This window comes from Pinus tabuliformis, chromosome 9 (genome assembly GCF_031772625.1).
Source record: "Pinus tabuliformis cultivar Carrire ecotype Pingquan chromosome 9, CPIR1, whole genome shotgun sequence".
NCBI classification, from domain to species: Eukaryota; Viridiplantae; Streptophyta; class Pinopsida; order Pinales; family Pinaceae; genus Pinus; species Pinus tabuliformis.
Genome location: NC_142307.1, coordinates 1,613,990,557 through 1,614,013,433, shown reverse-complemented (window position 1 = coordinate 1,614,013,433; position 22,877 = coordinate 1,613,990,557). Strand labels below are relative to the sequence as shown.

Genomic DNA, 22,877 nt, shown 5'->3' with positions numbered 1-22,877 from the left:
GATTTGATTTCCAGAACTTAATTACAGGCATTGTTTTACCATTACAGTGCTTATGCGTTAACGTTTTCATCACTTGAAGTTTCCTAAGTGTGCCATTGAAGCATGGACGGGCCCTACATGGAGATTGGTATACTTTTATTTTCATTTCCATAGCGTTTTCGAATCTGAATAGTGTTGAATAGCGTTTAATGTTATTTTCTTGCCTGTGAGTTTATTGATTCGATTAGAAGTTCTTGCAAGTATTATTCATGGTGATAGTTTGAGAATTTGATTGCTAGATTATTGAACAATATCTTGTAAAAGATTTGATTGACCAGTGAATTTCGAAGTATCTCTGTGGACTCTGTTTTCGTGCATTTGAGTTTTAATGTGCTTGAAAGAGTTTTTGGTTTTCATGAATGCTTAGTGTGTTAGCTGGAAAGAGCTTTTGTGAATGATATCCTTGTAAGAGGGTTGAAAACTCAGACTAGTAAAATGCTATTTCTTTAGAACAGTTAATTAAATTAGATGATCTGAGTGCTAAAGTGTGAGAGGAAACATATTTCAATCTCCTGTAAAGGAGTGTTGTAACCTGTCACAGTAAATACTTAGTTAGGTAGATGAGATCCTTTTAGGTCTATAGACTTTAGACACGTGCCTCTAAGTTTACCTACCTTGGTTGATATTAAATCTAGTCTAATCTAGCACCCTAGATTGGTCACTACATGCATAATACATTTTATTAAACATGTAGCAAAAAATAACTCATTGGCAATGCTTTTCAAATGTGTACTTTCATATTCATGGGGCTTGGACTTATTTTTTGATAGTTTTGTTGCAGTCATTGAACCCAAAAATATTAATCTAATCGCTTCTAGAATTCCAATACTTCATTTGGTCATACCATGAAATCACATGTAAATAGGCCTTGCAGACCAAGTTTAGTCCTAGCATGGAGTGTTGCTTTAATAGTACGATATTCAACAATGCAATGCTATCATTGTCATATGCTCTTCAATTTGAATTACTAACCACACTACTTTTCATTTCATAAAGATTGATCCAATTATGCTTAATACCTAGCCAAACATTTGCTGACACATATGCTAGTGTCGTTAATGAAATTGATTGGAAAGCTCCATAACTTATATGAGTGAGAAATTGTGATAAATAGACACTATAAGCAATTATAATCAAAATTTTGTAATGTCAAAATTGTCGTTATCAAAATATTTTCAAGTTTACCCTTTCAATTACCATCCTTGATGTGCTGGAAACCATAGTGCTTGGGACTAGAGAATAATCGATCTTTGTACATTCTTACCAACAACCATGTGGTCTAATGTTGATAATAATCGATCTTACATTGCTATTGGTCGTCGTACACATTCACAACTTTATTAAAGAATTGATTGAACAAGAACCACATAATGCCATCCACATGGTATCTCAAAAGCATTACTTGTATTCATGGCAGTCTCTCCCTCCACATTGAATTATTTTATGTACTTGTATATATCTGTAACAACACCACCATTCACTATGATTTTATCCTTCCTCATTTGTTGGTTGCTTTGATTTGGAGGGCACCCACATAATTTGAGAGAGTATTATAGCTTCACATGTTTTCACCATGCAAATTTTCCCATTTGTAACATTCTTGATTCTTGTCTTGCATATTGTTATTTACTGTTGTAGATGCACAATCTTCATATCACCGATGAGCCTTCACATAACACCTTGCGTAAAATAACCAGAGCACGGTCCTTGACTACAATGCATGTTTGCGTATGTTTTGAATTTTTTTACATTAGAGAGCCTTAGTCACGAGATCCTTACACACATGAATTGTGCCATCATCTAAATTATTCAAAAATATTTCATAGATAAGCAAAGAAACACCTTCCATCAAGTTATTATATTTTAATAAGGGCACTTTGTTAAGGCCCTCCAAACTCCAAAGGAAGCACATCATCAAGTTCATAAGCAAAGGCGCCTTGATGTTTATCAATCCAAACCTCAGTTCAAAGTAAAAATAAAAATCGTTGGGTCATAAACATTTAAACACAATCTATGCGACAAGGTTGGTGAGATAAACCAATAAAAGAAAACCACAAGTTACTATGCATTTGAATCATAAACACAAATACTTTCACTGCCTCATGCACTTGATTAACATGCCTTTTAAAGAAACAATTTTTCGACCATCCATAACGAGCAAAGGAAATTACTTCAATCAAATTATCACAATAAGGACATTTTGGTAAGGTTCTTTAAAGGCAAGAGGATCTTTGAAAGTGCTACATTTATCAAACACATAAATAATCCAAAAGGTTCACATGTCATCAAAAGTGGGCTTGCCATCCAACTAAACTCAAAATAATGCTCAAACAACCATCGATCATAACTATTCACGTGCAAACACAATATCAATGATCAACATAAGCACAATCAATGATTTTGTGGGATGCATCATCATTATACCTTTATATGCCTTAAAAGTCAGTGTAGATAACAAACATCTACATGATACATAAAACAATATTAAGTGAGCAATTAGACATCATCAACATCTTTTGCATTCATCAACTTACATATGCAAATAATTAACGACCGAAGATAAAGAGTGAACCAATGATTGATCACTTAGTAAATTAAAACTATTGTCATAAAAGAAACAAAATTGAATAAAAAACCAATACTAACTTATCTATACTTTCGATAAAAACAAAACCTTACAAAAACAAGTATCAACCTCATCCTATCCCTATTCAAAATAAAAACAAAACCTTACTAGAACAAGTATCATCCCCATCCAACCCCAAGGGTTAGCTCAGTTGGTCAAAATCAGTGCCTCACCATCGAGAGGTCACAGGGTCCATTCTCCCCGAAGCCCTTGGGGTTAGGCCTTGCTAGTGGGCCGCGGGGCTAGATTCCTTTCGGGGTTGATCAGCCCAGATTTTTCCGTGGACGTAGCGCTACCCGTTGACCAGGGTGTCCGTGAACCACAAAGAAAAAAAAAAGTATCATCCCCATTCCTATTCAAGAAAAACTAACAAGATATCCAAAATATATGAAACCATAAAGAATAGTGAGAAAGATGATTTCATTATTGAAACAAATGGATAGTAAACTAAAATCTATTTAATTAAAAGACATAAATGAAATGATATTTTAAGGTTCATGAGACTAAAATAGTACCATTAGTTCCCTGTTTTTCGATTTTTGCAATTCAATCCTTTTCCTATTCAAATTGATGATGAGCTGGCCCAACCTTCTAACAATCCCCTCGTTAAAAAGACAATGCCAAGAAACTGATGCTAACATGTTCTCATAACTTTCTCTGATGTCTTTGAATGCATCACATTCCAAAATGAAATGTTTTTCCGATTCCATAACCCTAGACATGCAAAATGTACACACCCGTTCTTCCCAAGCTTCTTTAGTCCTTTTCCACCGTCTTGTTTCACAACCAAAGTTGATGTGAGTTGGTCCTTAATTGAACAATAAGAACCTTTTCCCTACACGAAATGCTAGCTCCAATGAAATCTTTTTGTTGTAGATCACACGTAGGGTTGAATTCCTCAATGTAATATTTCTTCTTTCTACCCAACTCTTTCCCCCATACCTTTTTTACGAAACTTCTTCATAACAAATCCCATTAGCTCCTTGCTATTTGTGGGACATATATTGAGGTAGATATTCCATTTTTTGCATCCATGTGTAGTTTTATTTCATCCATGTTTTCTTTCTTTCGCTCATGCCTTCATTGAAGATAACATTAGGCCATCTACCTACTCTCATTTGCTCAATTCTTTTTAGATATCTTATGAGCCGCACCATAGCAATTGCTTCAATGGGAGTTGCTCCTGTTTCACTCAACATTATCTCATAAGGTACTAAACTTTTTATTTTGAACTTGCTCATGATCAAGCGTTTTTGGATTTTCTCAATTTGTTTCCATTTTGAGATGGGAGTGTTGCTAGCCCATAATTCACACCCATATAGCATCATTGGACAAACTAGGAGTCTAAAAAGCACTTTAATTGTTTTCCAATCCCATAACTCTGCCTCTCTAAATTTGTTTTGAAGAGCATATAATACTTTCCACCCTCCTCAAGTTCTCTTCTTTTTGCAGTCCTCCCAATTGAGTTTGTTGTTGAAATCAATCCCAAGGTACTTGTACTCATTTACTTCTTCAAGAATGTTATTTTCAAAGAAGAAAGTATGCTGGCTCTGCTTCCCTTTTATTAAAGGGAAACATTATTTTGGTTTTGCTAGTATTGACTTGCATCTCCACTGCTCTACAAAAATGCTCAAGGGCATATAAGTGCATTTGCAATCCATGGGCCGATTTAGAAATCAATACAATATCATCAGCATATAAAAGAAGCTTTATCACAAACTCCCCCAATCGAACACCATCTCCACCTTGCAGATTTAGTCACTCTTCCAATTTATCAATATATAAACCAAAAAGAGTAGGGGATAGAGGGCAACCTTGCTTGACTCCAATGTCACTTCTAAAGCTTTCTGGAATACATGCCGAGGTTCTAATTTTGACTTTCACTTCTTCATAAACTCTATGGACAACGACTCTATAGTGCACAGGAATTTCAAGTTCTTCCATTCTACGCCACAACTTATCCCTCGGGATTGTGTCAAATGCTTTTTTGAAGTCAACAAAGAAACAACATACTTCTTCTTTGTCCTCCCAAACCTTTTCAACAATGTGTCTCAACATGATACCATGATCCACTATAGAATGTTTCGGCCTAAAACCCGCTTGTCCTCTTGCCTGCCCACTTACTAATTTTGTCTTCTATCATGCTGCCGAAAAGCTTTGCAAACAAAGGATTGATCATAATTATTCTATAGTTGGATGGATTATTAATGTCTCCACTTTTAAAAAGGGGTATTGCTACGCTAGTTGGCCTATCTCTTGGGAATCCTTGCTGAATGATGTTGTTGAATATTTCCATGATGTGCGGTGCAAGAGCGTTCATTCCCCATTTTATATACTTTGCTTGAAGTTCAACCAAGTCCTTTGCCTTTTCTGTTTTCAACTTCTTAATTCCATTCTCCACCTCCTGTAACGTGAAGAGCTTTGAATTTGTGTTGATCCTAGTTGGGGGCTCCGCCTCTGATGCTTTCTCATAGAGTTGTGTTGCATATTCAAACCATTGATTGACTGTAATATTATTTTCAATTTGCTTTTTCCTTGGTTGCAGTTCTTGCCAGAAAAGCTTTGGATTATTCTTGCTTAAATATATTAACTCTTCTATCCTTGTTTGTATGAACTCATCTTTTTTCCTTTTTAGTATCTGCTTATATAACTTTACATTCATCTTCTCCTTTCCTGCCTTTTTCAAGGTTCTTGCCATTTTGCATTCCTCATCAAACCAAGCTTTTACATGGAAACAATTTGATTCTGATTTCCTATTTTTTGCTCTTTTGCACTTCTCAAGTGTTCTTTGAATTATATTTGTTAACTCATGACAATTGAAGCTTTTGAAACCAGTTTTCTCCTTCCGAATTAATCTCTCTAACATTGTCTTGAAGATAGTACAATTTTCTTGTGTTGGAAGAATTTTGCCCCTTGATAGTGCTTGTCAAGAGCATTGGGTTTTCCTCCCATACTACTTTTCTTCTAACCATATATAAATTGGATTATAGTCTAATTTTAAGTCCCACCTAAAATACACCATCATTAGAGCATCATCGATTAATTCCTTAATAAACATTCATGAAACAAATTATGCAAATAGTTTAAATAATTTGAAATCATCTAAGAGTTAGCAGTGAAAACAACCCGAACTTCGTGGTCGTTAAATCTCTTATGAATTTTACACCGTAACTATAGGGTCTACTTATAGTACAAAGTCACCACACTGCGATTGCTGGTTTCCATGCTAAATGTCAGCGCGGTGTTAAATTAAATTAAAATTATTATTTTATATATCAGCCAGCTTATCAAATATTAATAATTTTTAATAATGTCTTTGATTCACACCTGATTTTGTTCCATTGACTATGAACGAACGTAGTAGCAGGCAGCAGCAGAAGTAGAAGCTGGAAATCTCGATAGGAAGATGCATTTGAGCGAGAATGAAGGGATCGAGGGGAAAACTTTCGTTGTTACGGGGGGATCAGGGTTTGTGGGAAGCGCGCTATGCTTGGAATTAATGCGACGCGGAGCTGAAGAGGTTAGAACGCTCGACCCGCGTGAAGATTCTCCCTGGACCCCTACTTTGCGCAGGAATGGCGTTGTCTGCATTAGAGGTACAATTTTAATTAAATGAAACCCTGCTCTTCTATCCAATTCAAGTATGCTCTATGATCTTCACGCAATTGGCATCCTCTCATTTTACCATGTTTATACTTGATTGATTTTCAGTGTTTTGAATACCCTGCAATTGTGATCGAAGTCGATAAGATCAAAGCGTGTCGGGTGTGTGATATTGCTTGACGACACATGACACTCTCATACATCTTGATTCCTAGTTCTGTTCTATATTCATTTGAGATCCACATTTCGAGATCAGCCTTACTTATTAGGATAAATGTATCTTAATACGGAATCTATGAAGTATCCAGAGAATTAAAAATGTGCCTAAGCCAAGATCGACAATGTTTTTGGTGTATGTATTGTCATGGTCATATACCTTGAAAAATGCACTAAAGGCACTTCAATCAACAGTTCTGTATACTTGCCTTTTCATACATGAATAAAAACTTTAGCAGTTATATATTGATATTACCTTTATTTTTGAGATGCTTAAATTTTATTTGAATCGTGTACCTTCATGTGTGGTGTCTAAGCCTCAAGGGTTTGCCCAATTGCTTGAACTATCCACCAAAGGGATGTTGTTGATGAGGAGGTCACAAGTTCCAATCTAGTCGTGTACCTTCAAGCTTATATATATGTGTGGTGTCTAAGCCTCAAGGGTTTGCCCAATTGCTTGAACTATCCACCAAAGGGATGTTGTTGATAGGGAGGTCACAAGTTCCAATCTAGTAGAGTCCCTCGGCATTACTAGCCACTCTTGCAGCTAGTGGTCGATCCTCCTTTCACATGGAAATTAAGGGAAAAAAGGGGAAGTGCTCTGTAAGAAAATGATTATTGGTCTGAAATTAAGGAAAAAAAAGGGAAGTGCTCTGTAAGAAAATGATTATTGGCTTTCAGACCATTTATAGCCTTTAGATGATAATAAGCCTTTGTATTGACCAAACTCAACTCGTTCCTTGAAAAAGAGATATGTGTGTGCATTTTTAGTCTTTTTCCTTAGGGTTGATGTTGAAATATTTATTTGTTATTAACATCTTATTATACGATTTAAATGTCATGTGTCAATTTCTTGTTGAGCATGGACATTGCACATCTCCTTCATAGGTTATAGAATGTGCCTCAGGATGCAATCACAATTCTTTTGACTTTCCCTTTTGATATTACAACTGATATAGCGCAATAATCTAGTTTGCTAAAATTTAGGTTAGTTTATTGAAATTACTAGTTGTGGTATTAATTTCAGTGAAGTAATTAGGCAATTTGCTACGATTGAGGACAATTATTATTATTATTGGAAAAGATGTTTAGTTGAGACAAGTGATAACCACTTATAAGTTTATAACCATGTTCCTAGAAACAAAATGTTACCAGAAATGAAATCCTGTATAGGTATAGTACAAGAAACAAAAACTCGTGTTTCTAGTTCATAGGGCAATCTCTCACATTGTCTCATTAATGAAAATGTATACAACATTGTGATGATGCAGATGATGTGATTATTCAATTCCTTTTTTCCAATGACTTCCCCTTCATGTTGCCCTTTGTCCTTATTACAAGTTGATAGATAGGAAGATTGCAATTATGGGCCCTTCATATGGTCCTCATGGGAAAATAAGGTGAGGGTCTCATTGTTGGACAAAAATACTCAAGGATTAAAGTGCAATTAGGGGCACATCACGAGGTTGGGGTGATGACGTGGTTCTATATTTTTATGAATAGGCACAACAGATATTTGTACGTAATAGGTACCCACACATCAAGTTTATCGTTACATTTTCGACATGCCCCTTCTTCCTCAAAGAAATTGATTGTTTTGGAAAGCACATATATGCATCTTTCCAATTTTACCTTCTTTACCAAGCTATAGTAGTGGTTGGGCCACAAAATGTGCCCCTTCAAAAAAATTGATTGTTTTGGAAAGCAAATAGATGCATCTTTCCAATTTGACCTTATATAGCAAGCTATAGTAATGTTTGGGCCACAAAATGTAGTGTAGCTAGTAATATATGCAACATCTGTTTGTAGATCAATGGGGTTATTAGTTTATAGTTGATACAAACATATTTATTGGATCCCATGTTATGTGCATGCACTCAACAAAGTACTAAAGGATGTTGGCAAGATTGATTGGATATTATAGGTGGTGAATTTTTTTAAAGATGTGGGGATGCTTATCTGCAACTACCATACCTGCGTAGCCATCTATAGGGGATACACTAGGAGGAAACTTCTGAAGCCCACATAGACTAGATATCATAGCTATTTCTTCTTATAGGCATTGCTGAAGATGGTTGTGAACAATGGATGGTCTAAATTGTAGGATTTCTGTTAATTTTAGATTGTTGTTTTTCCACCACCTTGGTGTCTGGGATAGAATCTTAAATCACTGATGCTACCAAACCAAGAATCACAACGAAACTACTTTGCACAACGGAATATAAACAACAGTAAATCTACTAATGCACAAAATATAGACAACTTTTTACAATTTTCAACCCAACTTTTTTATATTAATCAAACTGAATAAGACAACAGTCTAGGGCTCCTGTACTAGGGATAATGGCCCTCATACATCCACTGATACAAGACATACAAAATTGAGGCTCGGTGTCAATCCATCGACAACCAATCTACCCTTAACAAGATACTCTAACCATCTGGCTGTCGCATGCTCTCTCAACACCTCTCGGTCGTACCTTGTACCTTCCTGGTCCTTCGGCTCCCGATTTGCAGCACTGTCTCTATCAATGATCCAAGTCCATCTGGCCATTGGTCCTCGACTATCCAATCTGCTTGCTAGTTGTGCCTTAGTCCATCTAGGGCACAACACATCGAGACTTCTGTCGAGTTGTTTGCAACTATGATTGTGAACAACTCTCAATCTGCCCACTACTGCTCCTCAGCTACTTGGGGACTTCAACCATTATGGTTTTCCGACGCTGCTCCAATGAAAACCAACATAGGGCATGGAGGGCTGCCACATATCATTGCAAGATGTCCATCTCCCACAATGAACATGGGCTAGGAGGATTGCCCATCATCTGCTGTAGAAGTCCTTCTCCACACACAAGTCTAGGGCAATAGAACTGTTTCTCTGGCTCATCAAACCTTGAGCTCAACAACTGCCACTCTAGCAACCACCTAAGTCCATGAAGATGGTGCACACCGGGCTCCAACTTGGGCACTATTACGCTGTCCCCCAACAGAGCATAAATACCCAATTCAATGTCCACACTTGGTCCACTCTCACGCTGCTCTCCAACAAACCACGAGTGACCAATCCTTGCTGTAGCATTTGCTCCTAGTTAGGGCATCCAACACCTATGGAGACACTGTTAGTTTTTGTAGCATCGGATGTGTTCTAGCCATGAAATTTTGTGGAGAGGCTAGAATACAAGAGATCTCCAAAACCCAAAAATCGTTTTTGGAAATTCCGCCTAGAAATAAATAAATTAGATTATTAGTCAGTTTTTAAATATTTCCAAAGTCTAAACTTAGGGAATATGACTAATTAATCAGAATTAATTAAGTAAAGGTGAGAATGATCTAGAAACTCACATGGATTGACTTCTAGTTAATCCTAGCCATCGATTAAGATTTAATCTTGGTCGTTGGAGTCCCAACAGAAGATTATAAGAAGAAGTCGATGGGCACTTAGAGAGAGCACTTGAGAGGTTCGATTTCATGAGCAGATCGATTTTCGGAGTAGCAGCAGTTAGTTGCCGGAGAGAGAGAGCCAGTGAGATCGAAGCATTGAGTGAGGGACGAAGACAATGATCTGGAGGAAAGATTTTCCAGATCGGGAGAGGCAGTAACAAGTGAGCCAAATTATCCCAAAGAGGCAACGCTGAGGGGTAGCGCAGTTGCTTCAGCCAGGCAATTCGATTTGGAGAGAAGGAAAATCGTTCTCAGTTTCAGAGGCTGGGAAGGAGTCCTAGAGGGTCAGAGAGACGATTTTCTCAACATCCAGAGGCATAATGACTTCATCAGAGCCCAGGCTGAAGCAATCCGTCCAACCAGCTACGCAAAGCAACGCAAAGGCTGACATAGACCTCCAAGAGGCCGAGTTTTGATAGTGAATGTCGAGCTAGAGATTGCTTGTGGGAGAAGGGTAATTCCCTTAAGTATTTTGCTCAGATTTTCTCGCTGTTTGGATTTCCGGCTGAGCATCCATAGATGTACTTAGATTTCATTGCTGCATAATAAAATAAAACCCTCACTGCTGCATCGGTTTTCCCAAGTTGGGTTTTTCTGGGGACATTGGTCCAAAAATGACTGTGTGCTAGCATTTCTTCCAACTTTTATTCTTTTGTAGTTTTATTTGTTTAGATTGCAGTGTGATTTATTTAGTATTTGCCATAGTAAACAACAAATAAATTGTTAAATAAATTTAACAATTAGGAGAATAATTTCCAGTTGCTGTAATAGGATTTGGGATTCCGAATTTTCACATGGTATCAGAGCGCAGATGATTAGCCAGAGAGCTTAGTAGCGAAGGAAGGAGGAGTTTCACTGTTCAGTGTGAGCAGTAGATCGAAATCCTAGAGGGCAGCTGTTAATTTTTAGATAACAATGGTATGTTCTATGCTTTAGAGCAATTTACTTCAATTTTTCTTATTAGCCCGATATCGATTTCCAAATTAGAAATCACATTAACATTGATAGTAAATGCAGATAAAACATAAACAATAAGCAGAAGACAAGCCAAGACAAGAAGACACAATATTTGGTGGATCCTAGGGAAAAACCCCAATGTGGGGAAAACCCTTTGATCAAATCTTCTTATTATTCTTCAAAAGTTCAGTAAAGAGAGAGAGTACAATATGCAAAATTTACTTGTCCAATCACTGTAAAACAATCCAGTCAAACTACAGTCAACAGGATGCCCTAACTAGAAAGTCAACACTGGTCAAACTAGCAGAAAAAGTCCTCCAAATGAGTTCGGTCAAACCCAGTCAACTTGGCCTCCAAAGACAGTCCGAATTAGCCCAAAACTCTCTTGAAATTCTCAGTCAAATCTGGTCAACGCAAAGTCAATGCTGCAGTCAACACTGGTCAAACAACTGCAAATTCCTCGATTTCTGTGCCAAGAGATGTGGCCTAAGGAAATCGGATTTCCTGCCTAAAAAACACAGTCAAAGGAGTGAGTTTGACCCTTTGTCAGTGCTAGTCAACGTCCCTATAATTTGCCCAAAACAGATTTTGAAATTTTCGGCCTGCAATTTCAGTCAACCCAATTCAACGCCTAGAGAAGAAGATGCTCCTATTTGTCGTACGAACCAATGAGAAGAAGAGAGAGAAAAATGAGGAAAATGCCTCTTCTATTTTGATGAGCCCCAAATTTGGTAACATTTTGGGCTCATTTGGCCTACTTACCCTTGCTCAACCCTTCATTTTTCATCACTTATGCATCATTTTTTAGTATATTCATGTTATTTGTAGGAAGGAGGGCAGTCACTATTCCTAGGTGGCTAATACATGTTTATTTCAGGTTTTTTTGACATTAAATGGAGCAAAACCACGCAGATGAAGGCAAGGAGACAACCAAGGTGGCATTGCGGTTTTGTAGGAAGGTTGTCCACAGCCTTGAATGGCCTTCCTCGTGATCTCCACCCCAACTTCGAGCTCCAACAGCTATCACCACCGAGCTAGAAGGCAACCAACGGATTCTGAGGGAACAACAGTTTACTTTTAGTTGGTCAGCCAAGCCCCACTAATTTAGGAAGCCAGCTTGGCCCTCATAATGTATAAATATTGAGGCTGTAGCCTTCGATGGGGACTTTTGAACCTTTGTTGCAGATTCTGAATTACGAGCTATAGCTCTGTTTTGCTTTTTGTAAGCCATTTTTGGCATGTTGTTAGACTTATGACTATGATCTTTTAATAAAAGGCAGGCAAATTCGAGTTCAGTTCTGAGTTCTTAGAGGAGCTATAGCTCTCAGGGTTGGGCCCAACCTGAGAGCAATAGGCCTCCTTTCTTTGTATTGTTACCTTCCTTTCTTTCAGCATTATATTTCTTTTCCTTTACATGCACTTGAAAACACAGTTTGCTGATTCGAATTTCTTGGTGTGGTTACATAGGTTAGTGTTATGAACAAAATTGCTTCAGTAGTTTAGATTAGAGTAAGAGGATTGGAGTTAATCAGAGTTCCAAAAAAGGTTGAATGCACACTCACTTTCACCTCTGCTTGGGGACCGGAAGTGCAGACCGTGCCAACTACCAAAAACACTATTTTACATATTCATGCAAGTCTTGAGGTAATGTTTTCGGTTGTAGAAGTGTCCATGCATTTAGATCTTGTGGAATAACTCTTTGTTTCAGCACCATGCACGATTTCCCCTTTAAACTACATTGCTGTTCTTTGGTTTCTAATAAAACAGTAGAGTAGGTTGATGACATTTCGGTTATACGCAAGACAGGGGTGATTTGTTTCATTTACACTGCGCAGCACCACTTTATCATTTCCTTATCCCTCTAAGCCGTGCCTAGGCCATCTCCTTATCTCCCAGCTAGATCATTTGCCTCCCAACTCTTCTATTATCAACGTTGTTTTATCTTTTTGGCCTTCCATTGCCTCTACCCTCCTCTAGACCAACCAGCTTTACACACCCCCTCTCCATCTCATCTCTCTGTCCATAAGCCATCACAAGCTCCTCTCCTACCTCCTTGACCATCCATATAGCCTCTCCCACTCATCCATCACCCGAAAATCCTATTGCAGAACATCCTGTAGAAATTACGGGACTTCCTGTAGAAATCCTGAACTTCTTGTAGAATCCCCTGCAGACATCCTGTAGAAGCTTGCAAACACGGTTGCCAGGCATCTGAACTTTGTGAACTCCTGTGGAATGATGTTAGGGATCCCTTAGACCCTCTCAGAGTCCTCCTGACCTTTTCCAAGCCTTCCTCCCCTTGATCTACCCCTGCACAGTCAAGACCCAGTAAGAAGCACAGTCATAATAACTCCAACAACTTGAGCAAAAATACAAAAACATGTTCTCTACAGATGAAAGTAGTTTAGACACATGCATCTCATCTCAATAGAAGTAATGGCATCACTTTTAGAAGTTGCATTCCCACCATTGCATCATAAGGATTAAGCTGGTAGAATTAGGGTTTACTAGGGTTTCCATGATTTGTTGACTTTCAGTTCATTCTTGCAAAGTAGGTTAATTTTCTTTGAGATAGCTTTCGTTCATCACTTAAAAAGCTTCTTCTGAGAACATATAGAAGTTGGCTTGAGCCCTAGCGGACTTGTGCCAGGTGACCAAGTGACAGCGGCGACAAGAGCTAGTACTTGTGCATACAGCACCGTCGCTTCCAAGTTTGTTACGAACTACCGGGTTGATAAAATTAGAGAAGGAAACCCCAGGAGTTGTAGCATTATTGCTACAATACTGGAGCCCACCATCTTTTTGGCGCCGTTGCCGGGGAAGCGTCAGAGTATTAGTAATTGTTGCTTTTCTTCTATTTTCCTACTCTCGCCTTCTGCCAAGTAGTTTATTTCATTTCCATTCTGCAAAAGTAGCATAGACATTTCCTGCTTTCATAGATTAACATTTCAATTCCGCAATTTCATTTTTGCAAGCATAGATTAACATTTCAATTCTGCAAGCGTAGACTAGCATTTCCATTCCTGCAACTTCATTTGAACAAAGTAGATTAGTTCTTTCCTGCTTTCATTTCAATTCTTCATTTTCATTTCAGCAAGATAGTTAGTTGTAGATCAATCTGTTTCAGTTTTTGCAGGTACCAGAGAAAAAACAAAAGCAATCAAAAGTCTTTCCATTTCATGCCTTGTAGGAATCGAGATAAAACAGGCAAATTCTTACCCAACACCCCCACCACATCACTGAGTCACCTTTCTCTCTTCTTCGGTGACAGTGATCCAGAAGAACCTATAGGTGAACCTCCTGAGATATACGAAGATCCTATAGCAGAAGAAGAATTAGAGACCATTCCATCTGAAGCTATGGCTGACAATAGAGGAGAAGATGAGAGAATAGAAGGTGCCTTCCACATCCGAGAGACTAATGGAGACATGAAAATGAAGAACATTAGCCCCTCCGCTTTACCTCACTTCCATGGACTGACTACTGAAGATCCTGATACCTTTCTGTTTGAGTTTGCTGTCCTTTGTCGAACCTATGACTATACTGAAGATGAGCAGAAGCTGAAACTCTTCCCTTCAACCCTTAAGGATGCAGCATTACGCTGGTTCATGGGCTTACCTGGGAACAGTATCACCACTTGGGCTCAGATGCAGCAAGCTTTCAATACCAAGTACCGGGACTACCGTAGGTCCAAGGAAACCAAGGGAGAAATCTTTCGGATGACCATGGGAAATGATGAGTCCTTAGAGGATTATGAGGAAAGGTTCCAACTTAGCTATAAATGGGCCAGGTGCACACTTGACCCTGAATCCCTCAAGTTGGTCCTGCTCCGAGGAGTCCCTGAAGACCTCTTAGATACCCTTCACATGTTAGCTGGAGGAGATATTTACCAACTGCCTTACGAGGACATAAAGACTGTGTTTAGAAACCACTCTAGAGCAGCCCGGAAACGAGGTAGAGGAAACCTCCTCTCAGCTGGTATTCCTTTCTCCAAACATGAGTTTGCAAATCAATTAGAGGATCTCAAAAGTTAGGTGAGACAGACCATTGCAATGCAACTTGATACATTCAGGATTCAGCAGAAGAAGGAAGAAGCTGAGAGGGCCTTGGCTATCTTCTGCCCTAGGTGTACAAGGAGACACCCTAAGAACGAATGCCCATTGCATTCGTTTGAAGTATGTTTCGTTTGTGAGGAGGAACATCCCACGAACCAATGTCCAACCTTACCTGGGCTTAAAGCCATGTATCAAGGGACAGAAGCCCCCACCGAACCTCTCTATTTCCTCAACCAAAGGAGGCCACAGGGACCTAGACCTTATCAGCAGGGGATGCAAGGGGCACCCCAAGCTTATTACAGCCCCAACCAATCTACTCCTATGCCTTCCTGGGGTCCCCCTGCTCATCCTTCCTGGTCTGTGCCTCCTCCATGGTCTTATCCACCTCAGTATCATCCTCAACCCACTACTCATTCATATCACTCACATGCCCAGCCACAGCCTCAGTGGAATGCACCTTAGTCGGGGTGGAGGCCCCAGTACAACACTCCTCCCGCCATTTTGCCTCCACCACCAGTTCAACCCCAACCATTACCTCCTGCTCCTCCAAGGCAACCTCAAATGCCTGCTCAACTGAACCCGAACCCCAACAATAGACAGGCCCAGCAGGTATACACTGGGGAAACATCATGCCCTACCTATGCTGTGGAGATCCAGGAGATCAATCTTCGATCTGGAAAGACTCCTCCGGATCGCCATCCTTCTCCCCCAGAGGACGAGGGAGACAAACAGGAAAGTGAACCAAAAGCTATTCCACCCTTTCCTGAGAGACTAACAGCCACCACACAACCCAACCCAGAGGAGGATGAGCTTCTGGGAGAGCTCAAGCAGTTGTGTGTGAAAATACCACTTCTCCAAGCCATCAAAGATGTACCGATATACAACAAACTGGTTAAGGAAAAGTGTTTTAGACACCCAGGTAGGCGAAAGAGAGATGCTTCAACCATTAATGTCTTAGGACAGCTGTCTGACCTTATGTTAGGACAAGTCATCTGCCCAAAGTACATAGATCCTGGGAGTCCTGTAGTAGATGTCCACATCAATGGCACCATCATACCTCACACCTTGATTGATCTGGGGGCTGCCATTAATGTGATGACCAGGGATACCATGCTCAAACTCAACCTTCAGGCTTCCTTGAGGAAGACCGCGACAGTCCTACAACTAGTAGATCGCTCCACCGTGACTCCCGAAGGGATTGTGGAGGATGTCTTGGTCTCTGTTGACTCTTGGGAATACCCTGCAGATTTCTTGGTGCTACAACCAAAGGCAAAGCTCACTGGATATCCTCTCATTTTGGGAAGGCCTTGGTTAGCCACTGCAGATGCTTACATAAGTTGTCGTGCAGGAAACATGACCATCAAAAATGGTCCTATGTCCAAGCAGCTAGTCCTATACCCTCCTGCCCAACCCTCATTAGAGCATGACTTACCACTTTGGTTGGAGGAAGGAGAAGAAGATGAGGTGTACTCAGCACCTTTGTGCACCCTAGACACCACTAGGGGAGACCCCCCAACCGAGGATGACTTGATTGAGACCTTGATCCAGAATCCACCTCCCAGTGCACTGAACTTAGAGGAATTGGTGGAGGATGCCCAAGCCAGCACCTTAGTGGACCTTTGTGCAACCAACCCTGTCACTCCCAGAGTCAAGAATGTGGAGTTCGGCCCTGAGAGGACGTTAAAGATCAGCTCCTCCCTATCTCCTTCCCAGGAAAAGGAGCTGTGTAGCCTGTTGGCCAGTCATCTAGATGCTTTTGCTTGGAGCTATAAGGAGATGAAAGGAGTCCATCCTTCGGTCTGTACCCATCACATATACATCAAAGAGGACTGTAAACCGGTTAGGCAACCCCAGAGGAGAATGAATCCAGCCCTTAAGGACATTGTCAAGGAAGAATTGCAAAAACTGTTGGATGCCGGATTCATCTACCCCATCTCGGATAGTGAATGGGTGTCCCCTTTGGTGTTGGTTCCCAAGAAAAATGGGAAGTGGAGAATCTGTGTGGACTATCGAGAACTAAACAAAGCTACCAAGAAAGACCATTTCCCTCTACCTTTCATAGATCAAGTGTTGGATGGACTGGCAGGAAAGAAGTTTTTCTCTTTCCTGGATGGGTTTAGCGGGTACAACCAAATCCAAATCAGTCCGGAAGACCAAGATAAGACCACCTTCACTTGTCCTTGGGGTACTTTTGCCTACCGAGTTCTTCCCTTTGGGCTATGCAATGCTCCTGCTACCTTCCAGAGAGCTGTCTTGAGCATCTTCTCGGAGCTGGTCCATGATGCGGTGGAAATCTATATGGATGACTTCACTCCTTATGGGTCCAACTTCCAGGAAGCATTGTCCAATCTGGGAAAAGTCCTAACCAAATGCATTGAGATGAACCTGTCCCTTAGTCCTGAAAATTGTGAATTCTTGATGACTGAAGGGACCGTGCTAGGCCATACCATTTCTTGCCAAGGGTTACAAGTGGATCCTAACAAAATTGCTCTCATCAAGAAGGTTCCACCTCCCCAAAAGGTAAGGGATGTTCGGAGTTTCTTAGGATTAGCAGGGTATTACAGGAGATTCATTAAAGACTTCAGCAAGCTAGCCTCGCCATTGTTTGGCCTGTTGGCAAAAGATGTGGAGTTTAAATGGACTGACGATTGTCAGAGGGCTCTGAATGAATTAAAGGACAAGTTGGTGTCTGCCCCAATCTTGAGAGGTCCAAACTGGGCCCTACCTTTCCACATCCACACTGATGCATCGAACAAAGCCATAGGGGCAGCTTTAGGACAAGTTGAACAAAAACTTCCATATGCCATTTACTTTGTCAGCAAAAACTTGTCCAAAGCAGAACTGAATTACACTGTAACCGAGAAAGAATTCTTGGCTGTGGTCCATGCACTGAACAAGTTCCGACATTATATCACTGGCTATCAAACATTTGTACATACTGATCATGCTGCAATTAGATATTTAATGAATAAACCAGATGTGAATGCTCGTATTATTAGATGGTTACTTTTGTTGCAGCAATTTGATTTGACCATTGTTGACAAACCAGGTAAAGAAAATGTTGTTGCTGACTTTTTATCTAGATTGGATCTATCTGCAGATGAGGATGGAACAGTGGATGACCAGATGCCCGATGAACATCTGTTTGCTATCTCAGTACTCTCTCCATGGTTTGCTGATATAGCAAACTACCTTGTTTCAGCACAGTTCCCTCCGCACCTATCTTCAAGAGAGAAGAGCAGAATCATCAGAAAAAGTGCCTCATTTACTTGGATCGGGGGCAACCTGTTCAAGCTTGGCCCTGATCAAATCTTAAGGCGTTGTGTAAGGGAGGAGGAAGTCTTTGATATCCTCCTCACCTGTCATGATGGGCCTTGTGGAGGACATTTTGCAGCAAAGAGGACTGCCTTCAAAATCCTGCAGGCAGGCTACTATTGGCCCACACTTCATCAAGATGTCAGAAGATATATCAGCCAATGTGACCGATGCCAAAGAATGGGGAAACCGACTCAAAGGGATGAGATGCCTCTCCAACCTCAAGTGACTCTTGAGCCATTTGAGAAGTGGGGTATGGATTTTGTGGGTCCCATCAACCCTCCTTCGAGGCAGAGATCTTACATCATTGTGTGCACTGACTACCTGACAAAGTGGGCAAAAACTAAGGCAATCAAAGCAGCAACAGAAGAAAAGGTGGCTGAGTTCTTAAGAGAAAACATCTTCTACAAATTTGGCTACCCAAGAGAGCTAGTCACCGATCAAGGAAGCCAGTTCACATCCAACTTAATTGAAGACCTACTAGCTCATCACAAAATCAAGCATAGGACTTCCACCCCCTATCATCCACAGGCAAATGGGCAAGTGGAAGTCACCAACAGAGCATTGGAAGGGATTTTGACTAAGGTGGTGAGCAGCAGTAGGAAAGATTGGGTAGATCGCCTGGTTGAGGCCACATGGGCTTACAACACCACCTGGAAGACCACAACCGGCTTCACACCTTATGAGCTGGTCTATGGGAAGAAAGCTTTGCTGTCCATTGAATTTGAATACAACACTTTGAGGATGGCAGCTCAGCTAGACCTAGATCTCAGCCATGCACAACAAGAAAGGTTATTGCAGCTGAATGGACTGGACGAGCACCGAATGCAGGCCCTCCTTCACTCAGAAGTGGTTCAACTTCAGAGAAAGGTGTGGCATGACCAACACCTCAATGACAAGAAATTCCAACCAGGAGATTGGGCACTGTTGTATGACTCCAGGCACAAAGATTTCAAGGGGAAGCTGAGAACCAGATGGCTGGGACCATATGCAGTGGAAAAATGTCATGACAATGGATCTGTTCTTATTCGGACCATTGATGAGGAGGCCATCCCCATGCTTGTCAATGGGCATCGACTGAAGATCTACAGGAAACCTCTCTCAAGACAAGAGTTCATCAAAACTGTGGAAAAATCAGTGCTGGTCATAGAGAAGGGTTCTGCCTCTGCTTTGGGCACACCTTGAAAGATCTAAAAAAAAATAAAAAATAAAAATAAAGATCCTTGGGTGAAAACCTTTCTGAGGCTCCCAAGGCAGGTGGTAGGGGTGAAAACCTCATTGAGGCGCCCCTATTGTCTTTCAAAAAAAAAAAAAAGGGATTTGAAAAAAGATCCTTGAGTGAAAACCTCTCTGAGGCGCTTAAGGCAGATGACAAGGGTGAAAACCTCAATGAGGCGCCCCTGCTATCTTTCAAAAAAAAAAAAAAAGAAAAGAGAAAAAAAAGAAAAAAACAATAAGCAAAAAAAAAAAAAAGACAGGGACAACAAGTTTATAATGTGGAAATGCATGCAGGTTGCAGGTGTTCTGTGAAGGAGAGGAGGTCTCTCAACTCAAAGTCGAGGATCCTTATCATGCTGCCAGGAGACCTCACCAGCACCTCCTCCAAGAATACTCATCGTCTCCAAAGTATGGGCACGATTTCATCACAGCTTAGTCTTCTACAAGAAAGTTACAGACTTTCTACAGGAAGTTACAGACTTTCTACAGGAAGTTCTGTATTTCTACAGGAAACTTCCTGTAGAAGTTTTGGACGGCCCAAAACTAATTTTATGAGGAGATCTAACGACCAAGGTCCGGTATGGACGCATGCAAGCTACCATTTTCTCCCTCACACACTGCTGTCACCTCCTTCTACCACCCCTGTCGACATGCAATGAAGATACCTGCACCATCAAAGCAGATCATTGAGTTATCAAGAGAAAGCAATTTTTAAATGAAAAAAGACGCTGAGATGCCATGCCATACCCATCCCAGCTATCCAAGAGCCCTGTGAGCGCGATCGTGAGGCCACTGTCTTCATCGTTCAGCATGCACCCGAGGAGGAAAAACTGCTACAGGACATCCTGCAGGAGTCCCGTAGCAGTTAAGCCAACTAGAATGTACACCATTCAAGCGCCTGCAACATGCAATGAAAACGCAGGCACATGCAGCCGAGTCATAAGCTTCATCGTTAGCGGCCTGTGAATAGGAACCTCCGGGCCTGTGCAATCCACCAGCAGCAAACAAATCTACTCATCATCGTCCAAAAGCCCGAAGAATCATGTCGCGGCCGCACAGGTAAGTGCCTCGCCCTTTCTTCCGTCGAATTGCATGAATTTTACTTTGAAATGTTTGCAAGTGTGAAGTGAATGGGTTGAGCGGTCGTATGGCCATTCGACTGGCCACGTCGACCAGTCAGATGGTCTAGTCGGATGGTAAACGGTGGTCGTGGCAAAAGGAACGGGCAGTGCACACGTGAGAGCCATCCAGTCGGGGAGAAGCGCGTTTTAACAGAAATGACGGCGGCGGATCTGCGGGGAATGATGCGGCAGTAAGGGAACTTGCAGAAGAATGATGGAGTGACGTCGTCCAACGGTCCGGCAGGGACAGCTCACCCCCGCGCCACGGATTCCGCCGGATTCAAATCTAATCGGCTAGATTGCCACCCCACGCATTTATCATTCGCCGTTTGAAAGTCGAGTGAGCATCCGGATTCCTCTGAAGCTCGACACTCCAAGTCTTCGGCCGTTCGAATGCCTGTTAAGCAGCACAGAGAGCGCAGACCCACTGCAGTATCCTCCAGAATTCGTGCGCTGCTTCTACAGGAAAGCTGCTTCTACAGGAAATTGGGTTCCTCACGTCAAAAGGTGGCGGATTAAAAAGGTAAGCCTGAACCTTCCATGCAATTGGTTTCGAGGGTGGCAGAGTCGACGTTCTACAGTCTGGTCGTAAAAAAATTGCAAGTATTGTCTGCCGTTTGCATGAATTGTCGTCCTACAGGATGTGAGTTATAATTAAGCCGTGTTAAGGCTCATCGGGAGATAAGTTTTCGTGAAGTGTATGCGTGGCAGAGGCGTAATTCTACGCTCTGTCCCAGTAGGCCAATTTTCTTCCGCACTCGCCACCTCCAGCTAACGCAACAGTTTTTCACCATGCCGGGTGGGTTCATCAGAAGGGAACCAACCGACTCAACAAAGCTAAGAGAGAATCCTGAGGTGGTGGAGCTGTTCACACAAGCGCAATGGATGTCGTTCTGCGACAAATTGCAGGGCTATGACGATGAGGTGGCAGAGGAGTTTTTGCAAGCTCTGAAGCCGAAATCCAAAACATTGGCCACCGTTAACTTCAGGGGTTTGAGTCTCAGACTCACCCCACAATTCATCAGCCGAGTTACTGAGCTCCCAATGGGATTACCATGGGATAAAGAAGAGAGGAAATTGGGCCAGAAGGCTAAGAAGGAATTCTTCCCCCCAGAGGAGGAATTCTCAGAAGATAAAAACGGGGTTCGTAGAACCAGCTTACTGCCACTGTGGAGTGAAGTTAGCCTCCAGATTATGAAGTACATCACCTGCGAAGGTCGTTTTAGCATTGTATATGGGTACCATTTTCGGTTACTCACGGAATTAAGGCACTAGATGGACCTACTTGTAGAAAACAAACTAAGTATCCCCTACTTTCTACTACAGTCTATGATTGAATGTGCCACCAAGTTGAAAGAAGGCACACCAGACCAGGTAGCCCACCATGGACTCATTAAACTCCTCGTGGAGGATGCGCTCCACACATACAAGGTTCCTCTCTCATGGGAAGCCTTCAAAAATCTGACAAAGGATGGTGATATAAAGATGTTGACCGAAGAGCTCGGTTCATCCAGCAGTGAGGAGAAGGAGTCAGTGCCCGCAGTTAAGAAAGAAAAAGGCCAGAAGACCACGACCACGGAGCAGAAGAAAGAGCAAAAGAAGAAACAAGAGAAAAAGGGTGCCAAAGAGAAGGATGACACACCCATGTTGACGGCCATAGGGAAAAGATTACAAAGCAGAGTGGACAAGGCTGAGCAGGTCCACGTCAGCAAAGGCACCTCGACAGTAGCCGCAACCAAGTCAAAAAGTAAAACACCCTCAGCAAAGCAACCTAAAGTGGTGCCACCTGTCTCTACAGGAAAACCGAAACCGACTTCTACAGGAAGCCCGAAATCAGCTGAAAAAGGGTCTTCTACAGGAAGCCAGAAATCAACTGAAAAAGGGTCTTCTACAGGAAGCCCTGAGAAAGCGAAACCCAAGGAGAAGAAAGTTGATATTCTTTCAAGGGAGGCAGCAGCTGTGCTGGCTGCCCTCAGTACACCTCCTAAGCCCAAGGAGAAGAGAAAGAGGGAGACCCCTCTATATTTTAAAGCTAGGAGAAGTGTGAGAATAAAGACGGGCAAGCCACAGCCTCCGTCCAGCAGCCCAATCACTATAGATGATGCCCCTACTTCGCCCAAGGAGAGGTCCCCCTCAAGGATATCAGTTACCTATGAGAGGGGGAGCTCGAAGAAAACTACTTGGAAAGAAAGGTTAGACCAATTGGCTTCAAAAGCTCGGCTACAGGATGCTGAGGATGCTCTACAGGAAACCTTAGCCCGGCTTAAGGAAACCGAGAGGATGGAA

At 41.5% G+C, this 22,877-nt stretch overlaps 1 protein-coding gene across 2 annotated transcripts in view; it reads left to right on the top strand.

The window, feature by feature from the left end:
- The first annotated feature begins 5,929 nt into the window (after nucleotides 1-5,929).
- Nucleotides 5,930-22,877, top strand: part of LOC149154952 (NAD(P)-binding Rossmann-fold superfamily protein) — a 286,049-nt gene continuing 269,101 nt past the window's right edge. For both annotated transcript variants that reach the window (XR_016263163.1, XM_089441598.1), the window contains exon 1: nucleotides 5,930-6,261. Coding sequence is in view for 1 of the 2 variants with exons in the window: in XM_089441598.1 (XP_089297724.1) it covers nucleotides 6,072-6,261 (190 nt within the window). In the remaining variant the exon portion in view is untranslated. The remainder of the gene's footprint in view (nucleotides 6,262-22,877) is intronic.